Below are 13,532 nucleotides of genomic sequence, written 5' to 3' on the forward strand. Positions count from 1 at the left end.
GCACACACACACATGCGCGGTACCTTATGGAGTCACACGTGGGAAGCGGCTTTGTAATAGAAATAAGAACAATACAAATTATTATTGGTTAAAAGTAATACCCTGTTTTCATTTGGTCGAGTTATTTATCAAATGCCCCCCCCCCCCCCCCCGAGGTTGTACCTGTCTAAATATATCCGTTTGTTTAATCAAGTACAGTCAGATCACAATGACAAACATTTAGTTTCCATGAACATTGTTGTTGCACCGCAAAAACAAATTCCACTTGGTGTCGGTCTAATTTCATTATGGCTCAACCTTGCGTTCCCACTCGATAGAACTCGTCACTTTCCGACGTTTATCAAAATCCGGAAACGAAACCGAAAAAATAGGCGGATCGCCGGATTCATCCTTTTATGGTCTTTAGGCCTACCCGGAAATCCCTTTTTCAGAAACGCGAGGGCAAGATACACCGCTGCAGTGTAAACAATGATAGCGGCTAAATATAAGAGAATATTTGTTGCCTTTTATTTTATATCGATTGCCTGTCTGTGTTTTGAAACTGCTTCTTGACTATTTTTTTCCCCCCTTCGCGCTAGTTTCTGCATTGACGAGTGCTTCACTTTTACTTTCAACCGTCATGGAGCTTCCCCGCCAATCGGCACCTGGGGCTCCGCCCCCCGCCCACTCCATATTTGGTTAATGACGTAGAACCACATTGAAAAGGGTTCCCTTATGTACCGCACAATACGAGGGCCCGCTGCTCCCGAATAATATTACGAGTCGCTCAACCTTTAGACACCAGAGCGCGCGAATCGTGAAGAACTCGGGAGCACTCCTCTGCTCTCTTCTTATATGAAGAGACATGCAGCGGTAACCCACGCGCGGCTAAACTTTAAACACTCGTGTGGGAATTAAAGGGCGTCAAAACGTGTTCTCGCGGGGTTTGTTTCTGCCAGGATGACGGCTAAAACTCTGGAGAAGGTGCCGATGACTCTCGGGGGGTTCGAGAACGTGTACTCCGTGGACGACATCGCCGGCGGCTTGCCCCCGTCAGTTGCAATTTTTCCCAACTCTGACATGGGAGCAAATTACGACCAGATCAATGTAGCAGCAGGTAAGACGCGAGTGGAATTTGAGTCTTGAAAAGTCATCGTCCAGTAATTATTTTTTTAAAAAAACAACGACATTTTCCAATTTCATATGAATTAAACTCGATGCTTGTTAATACTGTGGAAAGGCGTGTACGTGTGATCCGCCTCGTGGGTCAATAACATCGGTTGCCACTCACACAACATGACTGATCATATGAATTGCAATAAGACTTTCACTAATGATCGATTTTGTTGTGTCCGCAGATCCCCTAATGGGTGCAGAGATGAGCACAGAGAGGCGTTCTCTGGACCTGTCATCTTACTCCGGCGGTTTCTCTCAACCTTCCTCACACCACAACCAGACCTTCACCTACATGGGGAAGTTCTCCATCGACTCCCAGTATCCCGCAAACTGGAACCCCGAGGGAGTCATCAACATCGTCTCGGGAATCTTCAACGTCGCCCATCCTCCTCCTCCTCCTCCTCCATCCACTTCATCGTCCTCTTCTCCGGCTTCCTCTGGTTCTCCCTGTCACTTTTCAAGCAGAAATGTGAGTTGCACCATGGCCGCGGCCCATCAGAACCAAGTTGAGATCGAGCATCATCAGCTGTACTCTCCTCCACCGCCGTATTCCGCTGCCGCCTGCGCAGAAGTGTATCAGGATCCTTCGGCGTTTCTTTCCACGTCCACCTGCCACATCGCCTCTTACCCGCCCCCTTCGTACTCGTCCCCCAAGCAGCACAGCGGCCAAGACGTTCCGGGGCTCTTCCCAATGATCCCCGACTACCCTGCTTTCTTCCAGCCCGCTTGTCAGCGAGACATGCACGCTCCAAGTATCCCGGATCGGAAACCCTTCGGCCCGTGTTCCCTCGATACCTTCCGCGTCCCTCCACCTTTGACCCCGCTGAACACCATCAGAAATTACACGCTGGGCGGTCCAAGCACCGAGGGGGGAGCCCCGGCGCGGCTCCCCTCAGCATACAGCCCCCAGAATCTCCCGCTGAGGCCCATCCTGCGACCCAGAAAGTATCCGAACAGACCCAGCAAGACGCCGATCCACGAGCGCCCGTACCCGTGTCCGGCGGAGGGCTGCGATCGGCGCTTCTCCCGCTCCGACGAGCTCACCAGACACATCCGCATCCACACCGGACATAAACCATTCCAATGCAGGATTTGCATGCGGAACTTCAGCCGCAGCGACCACCTCACCACTCACATCCGCACGCACACGGGGGAGAAGCCGTTCGCCTGCGACTTCTGTGGGCGCAAGTTCGCCAGGAGCGACGAGAGGAAGAGGCATACGAAAATCCACCTGAGACAAAAGGAAAGGAAGTCCTCCGCTGTCTCCGCGTCGTCCTCTTCCGCGTCCATCGGCACCTCGAGCAGCATCGGCGCAAGCAACGGGATTTGTGCCTAGTTGGGACACGTTTGCCGGTACCGAAGCAACTCATTTTTTGAAACCTGACGAACTGATGGTTGACGAATTTGCACGCGAGCGACTGCGAATTGTTGCATAAATGCGCTCAACCACTCTTCAAAATGACAGACTGTCATAAATGCACTTTGTCAGCATAGTCTACTGAACATACATTCTCAACAAAGGCGGTTGTTTTATATGTATATGCGTGTGGGGGGGGGGGGGGGGGGAAGAAGTTCATGAGAAATAACTGCAATAACATTTCTAAAGTAAATCGTCCAAGTTATTGAAACGGTGTTAAATCCTAACGCGCATTTCCCGTTGTGCCTTGTATGTTCTGATTTTAGGGACTCTAATGTAGTGTATATTTTGTTCTTATGTAAACTTGGGAGACATATATTCTATTTTTGTATTCATCTCGTCTCGTGTCATGCTAAATGGAATGGCATCATAGCCTATTATACGTGTCGTTCACATACCCGTCAACTTTTCGGAGCGCCAACCTGTATAAACTACCAAAAAATCCTTATAAAGAGCAAAAAATCCTTATAACATACCAAAGCATTTTATATGTCAAAATAACGGCAGAAAAAAACCCACGAAATTTTCAATGATATTTATTGTAGATCTCCATAATACAATGCCTGGTTAATGTCTAATCATCATTCTACTTAGTGGCATTACTGTGTTCAGAGTTGTATTCCTGCGTTACTTTTTTCACCAACTCCAAATCATTTGGAGTTGGTGGAAAAAAAAAAGGGACATTTTCAGAATCCGTATGATTTGTGCGATACGGCCTATACGTAAGATTCACCACAAAATCCGTATGAACTATGGCTAAACCGTATGAGTTGACAGGTATGCGTTCACTTGTAAAACAATAATGTAGTGTACAGACGAAACTTACATGCTTGTGGTGGGATTTATTAAATGGATGCAAAGCACACATTTGTTTTTGTTCATAACCCGTGCAAAGTATGGATGGGTTTGTTGAGTGACGATGTATGCCACTGGCACTATTACTAAATGTTTGGTACTATTTTGTGTGGAGGGATACCGTGTTATGGGGTGTATATAAATAAAGGGGGTGGAGCTTCCCTGCAGTTCGCTTCTGGCAGTGACGGTGCACTGAGGCACGTCGGGTGTTTAGCGACTCAGTGGTAGCGACCACACAAAGAAAATAAGAAACGTCTCCAGTCTTGTGCCTCGAACCGAGTGTAGTCGTCAGCAATGATGCCGACACATGACCAGCGAGAGACTTCCGCAGCAGAAGGTTCAACAGGGTTAATTACCCCCACCCACACCACCACCTCTTCTCTGAAAGTGGTAAGTACGGAAAGTGGTTGCGTGCATGACAGAAAAAGTCTTATAATCACGTTGGAAATAAGATGCGGTCAATCCGACGTGTAATTGTGCCATTTATGGTGTTTGTGACTCATCATCTTCACCCACTCGTGTTAAAAGACCTTAACTGTGACATTTCATGCCAAGTACTTTTGTTCCATCGCAAAAAATAGTCTCTCAGTTGTGTGACCCACGCATCCAGCAGCTGCCCGGTGGCAGTAAATGTGGAAGTGAAACACATTTTCTTTGACATTCCATTATTATTATTATTATTATTTATTTTCTTAAAAAATGCACAGACTATGGGTAATTTTTGTTTTGTGCACCTTTTTTTTTTCTGGGCAATGGTTATTTTACAACAACAAAAAAACAGTGTAAAATACAGATGCATCATATTATTTTTTTATTGGTGCTCAAAAGTCAGTTAAATAGCATTTTTTTTTAAAAGTTTATGTCCACACATACCAGACTTCTTGACAAAAGGTGGAAACGTTTTATTTTAGCAGTTGGTTGCTCATGGTTATTTTGTCCAGGTTAAGATTTGGAGAGATGGTGTACGGTTAGTAGTTTTAGGATGGTGTCAATAGTGGTACCCCCCCGAGAGTCAAGAGTGTCTGGCAACCGGTTCAGGGTGTCCCCTGCCTACTGCCCGAAGACGGCTGGGATAGGCTCCGGCACGTGGAGGATAAATGGATTAGAAAATGGATGGATTTTAGTTCAGATTTTTGTTGCCGGTTTGGATAAATAGAAAAAAATGTTTTGAGTATTACGGTATGAGCGGATGTAGCCTTGTCAACATCAACACAAATTGGACCTTTGACTCTTTAAACAAAAAAAAAAAAATTGCGGCCCTCTTAAAATTGCAATTTGGGACTTGCCCAGGTTGCTTACTCCTGTGATCAGTCGTGTTTTACCTTCTACTGTATTTTTTTGTTCTCCCTGTGCTAGCCAATGGAATAACTTCTGACTGTTTTCCATGTCTAAACAGATGAAAATCATTGAAACGACAATCGTTCGAATATAGTCTGTGAGTTTTATTTTTTCACATACATTCAATAACCATACAGTCATTGTCCAACTGGCACAGTGGAGTACTACCACGGGTTAAACATAAATTGCCCAATTGTGAAATTAATTAAATTAATTAAAAGTGAGAATCTATATAGCAAGCTTGTGAACAAAATATTATCATTTTCACCGATAATGACCGTTTCGGCAGCACGATGATAAAGTGGTGAGCGACTTCAACCTCACAGCAGAGAAGTTTGAGATTTCTCAAGACTTTTAGAAAAAATACTTTGAGAGTTAAAAATACCACTGATTTTGCTGAAAACATCATACAAACAATCAAACATGGCGGTCTGGGGCTGCTTTGCTCCTAAAGGACCCGGACAAATTCCTGCAATGAATGGAACAATTCATTCTGCTTTGTAGCAGAAAATCCTGCTGGTGCACAACCGGCCATCAGTTTGTGCCCTCGAAATCAAGCGGGCTTAAGTTACACAGCAAGACAATAACACAAATCATACCAGAAAATAGATTTCTGAATGTCTGAGAAAACAAAACTAAGGTTTTGGAGTAGCCAAGTCTGGACCAAAATATAATTGAGTGCCGTTGTATGACATTAACTCTTTCACGTAGCTTTGCGGCTTGTCAATTTGCATTTTGGAAGATACTCGTCATCCTTTTGTTTTGTTTTTTTACATTTCTTTGAATGAATGTACCAAACATTTAGCTAATGCGTGTAACTTGCAAAGGGAATAAACTGTCAACAAGAGAATTCCTTGACGCCATTCACAGAACCAAAACTCAGGCTTGAGCCTTTGTCATGCTTTAAGATGCGCTTTTCGAGCTGATCACAATTTCGAATTCTTAGGACAGCAGACAAAGGCAGTGATGATGGTCTGAGATGTTTGTACCAAAACTACCCAATAACTGGATTATATGAATCGTCTTTAGCGCTCTTCGTGACACACACACACACACACACAAACACAAAAATAAAAACAGCCGGGAAATGTGAAAAGCATTAGCTGACTGTCGTTCTGTGTTTACTGTTGATATTATCTTGATAATACATCGTGATTCTGCATTGCAACAACAGAACTTTTCTTTAAACTTCATTTGTTTTTTTTTTTAGCATGGCTTTAAAAGTTGTGTTTAAACGGTGAAAATAAAGTGTTCAAGCTAAAGTTAAAATGTCTTTTTTTTTTTTTAGCTTATTCTTCTGCGATGGGAAGTCAACTACTGTGCTCTGATGTATGAAGGGGTAGTTTACTCCTCATTTCGTCCAAGAGATTTGAAATTGGATTCACAAGACATTTCTGAGAAAAAAAAATCGAGTTCTAGATTCCATTTATGTGTACAAGGCAATATGGTCCAAAGCAGAAACTCCATATATACAATGTGTACAAGCCTTATGTAAAGAACTTTTACAATCAGTTGTTATACTTGAGCGAATTACATTGAATTTTGCTGTGGATAGTACGTTACTAACCCTCGTTTCAAGGGAGGGTTTGAAGCTTTGGAGCAAAAGCACTCCAGGTAACGATGACCCTAATGTTTGTCCTATCTGTTGATGGAAGCAGAAATTGGATTTAGAAATGTGGCCGAGTACATGTCGCGAAGCACATTCTAGGACGGCTGTAGTTTGACTGGTCAGAGGTTTCACACAGAAACCACAGGACCCGGGTAAGGCTCTCCTCCACACCAGAAGTCCTCTGGCTGAGGGATTTCCAAAAGCCATATCTCTTTCTCTTTTCCCTTCTCCTCTTCCTGCCGCTCCTGGTTATCCATCACAGCTATATCTGGGTCGGCCGCAGTTTTTAGAACTTTGTAATAGTGACAATCCCGCCCGTCATCTGGATCGTATGGCGGTGCCAGGATATCCAGGAAAGCAGCAGGTCCGTCTACAGCATCGATCTGGTGGAGATTATCCCGTAGAGGTGTTAAGAGACAAGGTCCGCTGTTCTCGGAGTACTCGGCCACCGAGCGGAGCACGGAACGTCGCAGAGATGCATTTTGGAATGGAGCCACGGGAGTTTCAAATCGAGGAAGGGCAGCGCTGACTGTCTGGCCGCTTTCGAGTTTGTCGAAGCAACTGACGCTCACCTTGCCATAGAGGACCTAAACAAAGAGAAAAGAATGACCTTGAAACATCCACCCTACCACAATAAAAGCAAAGACACCGATCCACCGCGATAGGTGAAAATTGGCGCTATAGAGACCATAAAAACTTTTGTTAGACCCTCCTGAGCAGAATGCGAAATTTAAAATGGTTTCCTGCATGTTTGTGCCACCTCAAGGTGCATAATGCTAGTTTGCTACGTGAAATAATAATAATAAAATAAGAAGCACACAGTGAGAGAAACCAAGATGTTGTACAACAAGCAGAGCAAATGAATAATTATTGGATGAGTGAAAATTATATAAGGTCATCTCATGCGATAGCACCAACCATGCATTATTAACTCATGGATGAAAACAGACAGAAAAGAGACAAAACCGATTTTTTTTTTAATGGGAAAATCCATGAATTATATGCGCTATGTGCAACATACAGCACAGATGAAACTACTTTACTTCCTATCTTGTTATAAAATTAATTTAATAGCTTGTCCAGAACCACTATAATCTTAAATTCAGTCTGTGTTTGTATGCCAGTGATGTCCTGAGAAAACACTACCAAACGTTGCCGACAACAACAAAATAAATACAAGGCAGAGAGAGAAGCATTGAAGACCTTCAGCATCCCGTTCATGCCTGGATGGTCGTGAAGAGGTATGGAGGCTCCGGTTCTGAGCAGGAATATCCCTATGCTGAACACATCCGTCTCACAGATGTGCATGTAGGTGACCGGCGGGGGCTCCGGCTCCGACGTACCGGAGGTCGATTTGTTTTTCGGGGGAGCGATCCTCAGATCCGGAGCCCTAAGGGCGGTCACTAAGGAGATGAGTTTGGCCTGTTTTTCTGCAAAGACTTTACTATCTCCGTTGGCCGAACACTTTAAACCTTTAAAGGTCACAAATGCTTGCTTTGCTATTTTCTGGATGAGAGGATTTTTGTTGTTTCGCGACATTCTTGTTGATGGAAAAAAAAAATAACGGTTAAAGGTGCACCTTTTCCGTCGCCAATGAAAGCGCCTTAAATGCCTCACAAACTACCCAATGTCAAGAAATGTTACCCGGAGTTTGTTGGTCCAGGTTATCTAAGGATAAAATAACAAAGTTTGGGTGAAAAATGTGGCTTTTGTGGTGGTAATGCCAAATTTCATCGCCAAATATTATCTTTCCTTCGGTCATTTTCCAAGCTTCCCTTGCTCAGCTGCTTGCTCTCACAGAGGCTGCGCAACAATCGCAAAGCACCATGGGACGTTGAGTTTTAATACAAATGCTGGATTCATGTGATCGGAAACAGACATTCAACTGCATTACAGCATTTTATACTTTTATTCTTACAAAAAACGCGTGTAACATTTCATCCTCTGGATCTGAACGAATGGTGCTCAAACGTGATAAAACGTGTTTGCTAGAACCAAAGAGACTTCATTTCCCACAAACCATAGGGACAAACGATCGTTGAAAAGAGGAAGGCCAGATCGGCCATTGAACTCGTATGCCTTCCGCTTAACGTAACGACTTCCGGTCTCTTGGCTCTCTTCACTTGAATAGAGGTCAATAAATAATTCCAGAATGTTGGCTTTTTCTATCAACAGTTAACAAGTGGTATTGGGCCTGAGAAAAAGTGTCATTTAATGCACAGATATATTACATAAAAATACAATGTGAGAATATCATATCCTGGTCCCGTGTGATAGTCTGGCAACTGTAACCCCGTCAAATTGTACGTTTGTAAGTCAGAACCACTTCTTAAAAATATACGGTCAATCATGAATAAAAGTAAAAAAAATATTTTAGATGTTTTGTTTCTTGTTATTTAAAACAATATTCAGGCACTACAAAATACTTCTCTATACATTTAAAGCCATCCATAGCCTCGCCCGCGCCCATCTGTACGATCTTCTTCAAATTTCCGTTCCCAACTATTCAAAATCGCATACTCAATTCTCTTCTTTTATTATTTATAATTTTATCTGTGATTTTATTGTTTTTTTTCTTGATTGTAAAGTGTCCTTGAAAGGCGCTTACAAATGAAATGTATTATTATTATAACATACAGTAGTACTGCCTGTCTGAGTGGACAATGAACAGCAAACTTAACCGTTGCCCTCATTTGGTGTTGGATACGCTATGAAATAAATTCACTTTCAACTACATACACACACACACACACACACTTATGCACCCTCACACACATTCACAAGCATTCCCATCTCCAGAATTAGCATAGTGAGACAATGAAACTGCAGATAGCATCTGCTTATGGATCACTTCATGCATCCAGTTCAAGATGGCTTTTGTGCTCAATCAATACCCAACTTGTTTTCTGAAATCAGAGTTGGCATTATTTTGCCTTCCACTGCCGAGAATACGAGAGCCTTTTACATGTTGACCCCTATGGCCTCATTCAAACAGGCCATCACCAAAGAATGAAATCCACTCATTTGTCAACGAATGCTCACAGCCTCAGCCAAGAATGCATTTTTATCAGTTTGCAGGGAAAATGCCTGCATAACTTGATGGGGAAACAGCAAGAACAGAGCCAATGCTAATGTTTGTTCATTCCATCAAAAGCTGCTTTGAGTACGCAGAAACCGGGACATTGAGAGTTAATCACATAGTGGACAAACACAAGCGGAATTGATGAAACGCATTAGTATGTCCTGTTCAATGTGCATGTTACCTTCATACGTGCAATAGTACATCAAAATTTATTGTATCCCAAAAAAATAATAATTCAGGAACGAAAACACCACTACAAGAAAAAAAAACGTGACTTTAACAGAAACAAACCAACAGGACAGTAATACCACGATCCAACAAAGACTGACAGAATCCACGAAACTAAATATAAGCAAACTGCCATGGAGCATAAGACACACTGGACTGAATGTGTGAATTTGTTATGACACGCCCGCTTGGCCATCACTGGCTGGGTTATTTTGTGCACAATTAAAAAAACGTACACCTTCAGTTTTCTTCCGTCAATTAAATATCTGACATGCTCATACACATGTGTGAATGTGAGTCTGAATGATAATTGACGAAATGTGCCCCGCGGGCGGCCAAAGACAACTGGCATAGGCTTTAGCTGACCCGCTGCCCAAAGAAGGACAAGTGGGATAAAAAAAAAAATAGACAGATGGATGAGTCAAACACTTTCTGAGAGGAACTGAAGTGTAAAAAAAATCTCATCCAAGGTTCATGATTAAGTCAACTGCAGCGGCATCGTCACTACTGAGGAGTGCCGCAGTAAAGTATAAAACACTGATGCGCAACCGGCTCATTTGTCACTGTTGCTGCTTTGATAGACTCTATTAACTTTGTGCAAACTGACTGCCCCCTGGGTCTCGGGTGATGTACTTGACGGTGTTTGCACAAAAACAGTTACGGTAAGTCAACAAGCAGTTCTTTATTGATTTTATTGTTATCCAAAACAATGTTGAATTGATCACAAAACCGTGAAAAGGGCGATTGCAGAGAATCAGCTTTAGTGAGGTTGCATAAATCAATAAAACATTAACCATAAAAAAAAAGAAGAAGCCATTTTAGGCTTTTCATATTATCAGGTTACAGGAACACGACAGCGAAGCAACGACAGGTTATCATTATTGGTGCATGAAAGGGTTAATAAATATAAATCAATAAAATTTATTGTACTTGTTCTTCCACATTCTATTTCAGCCCGTCCATTTATTTTCTACATTGCCTGTCCTCTTTTGAATCCTGTGGTGTTGTTTTCTATGAATTATTATTTTAGAAAATATTTTATTATTGTTCTTATTACCATAATTATTTGGACAGTTAGCATTTCACTGATCATGAATATGAAAGGAACGGGGCTTGATATCTGGCAAATTCATTTCAGGATGGGGTTATTTGTCTCTACATTATTTCCTGATTTATTTGAACATTCATTCAAAACGGTATGTTTAGTCCACTCAGTCACAAAAATTAGGTTGCATGCTGTCAACACCCAACACACCCATAATCAAATGTTTGTTGACTGTTTGTGACTGTATTTTGGGCGGGTTCTTTATTTTGTCACCTGGACGTGGGCGGCACGGTGGACGACTGGTGAGCACGTCTGCCTCACAGTGCAGAAGTGCACGGTTCGATTCTGGCTCCAGACTTCCTGTATGGAGTTTATTGTTCTCCCCATGCCTGCATTGGTTTTCTCTGGGTACTCTGGTTTCCTCCCACACTCTAAAAACATAATTTAAAGAATGGGGTTTTTTTCTGGTAATTTGAGCCTATCTAGAATTACAACAAACAAGCCACTATGACCAAATATCAATTTAGAGCATAGGTGTCAAAGTCAAGGCCCGGGGGCCGGATCTGGCCCGCCACATCATTTTATGTGGCCTGCGAACGCAAACCAAGCATGTCAAGTTCCATGATGCTTGCGTAAGTCTCAACCAAAATGTCAAATTGTCATATGTAATCCACAATAACAGTCATTATTCTTGACTTCTGATTTTAAAACTAGTTATCCATCAATTTGCTGTGCGCTGTGTATGTAATATGTGGAGGTTATTAAACATTTATATGGTTTCCCAAAATTCATAATGGCCTTCCAAAGGAAACCGGAACTACAATGTGGCCCGCGACAAAAAAATGAGTTTGACACCCCTGATTTAAAGCATAAGCACATAAATACAGAGAGTCATTACGCAAGGTAAGGTGACAACAATTTATGCGCTAGTACTTAAAAATGACAACTGCGCAGAAGTGATGCAGAGTCGTCACAATTGGTTTGGAGAAATGTTCACTTTCATCAAAATGAAGAAAATGTTCAGTTTACAAACCATTACGATACGTTGTGTTTAACAGTTTAATAAAGACAGTCAGTCGAGGATGGGGGAGGGCTGATTGAACTTACTGTAATGTCTACACAGCTGCCCATTAAAATGCTAATGTCCTCATCAGATTCAAACTCAAAAGCCAGCTATGCTCTGACCCAATGCCATAAATAGCAGTGAAGAAGATGGAAAAAAAAAACGTATGCTAGCACTGACCATTGTGTAATTGTATTTCTTTTTAATGATTCGCTGCCAATAAAACAAACAACTCTTAACTTGAAGATCATCATAAAATACATTTCTAGCTGAGGAGCAATGAGCCCCATAAATCCTTCAATGTAACTTGAGTAAGGGGGTAAAGTGTTTGAGAGTGTGGGTGGGTCTATGTGCGTCCAGGGCAGGAAGGATCCACCTCCTACCCCAGCCCCCTCAGCCAGGCCCTTTGTTCACCGATGATGTATGAGACAGCATCCCCCTTGGAGTACCACAGGAACACGACAGCGAAGCAACGACAGTATCCCATAATGGAGACTGATGGGACAGCTCCCACTCTCTTTACTTTGTCCACTACTAAGATTGAGTTGGCGCGGCACTCCAGGCACCAACGGGACCCTCGGACAGCTCTGAGAGGGACACCTCGTAAGGGAAGACTCAACCTGACGGCAGCTTGACGTCTGTCCGTCGCATCGGATCCCGTCACATCGTGACAGGCCGATAGATGAATGAGTGATGAATGAGAGGATGGAGGGTCGGATGGATGGACATTGACCTGCTCGGGTCTTTGTGAGCGATAGTGCAGGAGTGGGGCGAAGGTTCCTTACTCCATGGGCTCCATGTCAGACATTCCTGAGATGACTAAGGATGTAAGAGGCAGGAACTGACCGTTTTTACCCAAAAGTCTGAACGCCAATGAATGAAAGCAGCATGATGGTGAAATGTCTTGAAGGCTCGCGGAGATTTGGGTGTTTATTAAAGCCATAATTTAACCCTTTCGGGGACAGCGGTCACTACAGTGGCCAGTTTATCATGATATCAGGTTAAGCAGGGGTGTCAAACTCATTTTTGTCGCGGGCTACATTTTAGTTACAGTTTCCCTTGGAGGGCCGTTATGACTGGAAATATATGAAGTCAAGAATATTGTTTTATTGAATTTGTTTCAATAACTGTAATGAGGGTTTTGGTAACTAGAAAATGCTTACAATATGTCTCTGATTTATTATATATGAATATGTAAAAATTTGGGACGGATTTTAGCAAGCATCGTGGAAGTTGTCATCTTTGATTTGCTTTCGCGGGCCACATAAAATGATGTGCTGGGCTACATCTGGCCCCTGGGCCTTGAGTTTGACACCTGTGGGTTACAGGGTGAAGTCAATTCATCAGGCAACACTTTGCGCTCATTATCGTAGTAGAAGTGAAGTAGTAGCAGTAACATGAAATTCGCGAGTTAGCCACTTGATATGGGCAACACATTCAGTAAAGCACTGGTGTCAAAGTCATGGCCCAGGGGCCAGATCCGGCCCGCCACATCATTTTATGTGGCCCGCAAAAGTAAATCATCTGTGTCAACTTCCATGATCCTTGCTTAAATCCATACCAAAATCTCAAATTGTCATCCGTAATAAATTTTGCAATACGTTTGTTCCTCTGTTTACACTCACTTGAGCAATAATTGAACAAATACTTGATTGATTTCAAAACTAGTGAAACGCCATTTGTTTTGTGTACGAGAATAATGCGATGTGATGATTAAACATTTATTCGGTTTCACTGTCG

At 42.6% G+C, this 13,532-nt stretch overlaps 2 protein-coding genes across 2 annotated transcripts; one reads left to right on the forward strand and one right to left on the reverse strand.

Moving 5' to 3' along the window:
* The first annotated feature begins 766 nt into the window (after window positions 1–766).
* Window positions 767–2,681, forward strand: egr2b (early growth response 2b). The gene is made up of 2 exons (XM_086138734.1): window positions 767–1,096; window positions 1,338–2,681. Exons 1-2 carry the CDS (start codon window positions 940–942, stop codon window positions 2,489–2,491), a joined length of 1,311 nt encoding a protein of 436 aa, XP_085994860.1. The 5' UTR covers window positions 767–939; the 3' UTR covers window positions 2,492–2,681.
* A 2,173-nt stretch (window positions 2,682–4,854) lies between these two features.
* Window positions 4,855–8,160, reverse strand: adoa (2-aminoethanethiol (cysteamine) dioxygenase a). Its single transcript, XM_086099410.1, has 2 exons — window positions 7,578–8,160; window positions 4,855–6,961 (listed from the first exon to the last, which is right to left on the reverse strand). The coding sequence occupies exons 1-2, from the start codon at window positions 7,911–7,913 to the stop codon at window positions 6,503–6,505; spliced, it is 795 nt and encodes a 264-aa protein (XP_085955536.1). The 5' UTR covers window positions 7,914–8,160; the 3' UTR covers window positions 4,855–6,502.
* Between the last annotated feature and the right edge of the window lie 5,372 nt (window positions 8,161–13,532).

The sequence above is a fragment of the Hippocampus guttulatus genome, chromosome 19 (genome assembly GCF_054856545.1).
Source record: "Hippocampus guttulatus isolate MCC_2025c chromosome 19, RoL_Hgut_1.0, whole genome shotgun sequence".
NCBI lineage: Eukaryota > Metazoa > Chordata > Actinopteri > Syngnathiformes > Syngnathidae > Hippocampus > Hippocampus guttulatus.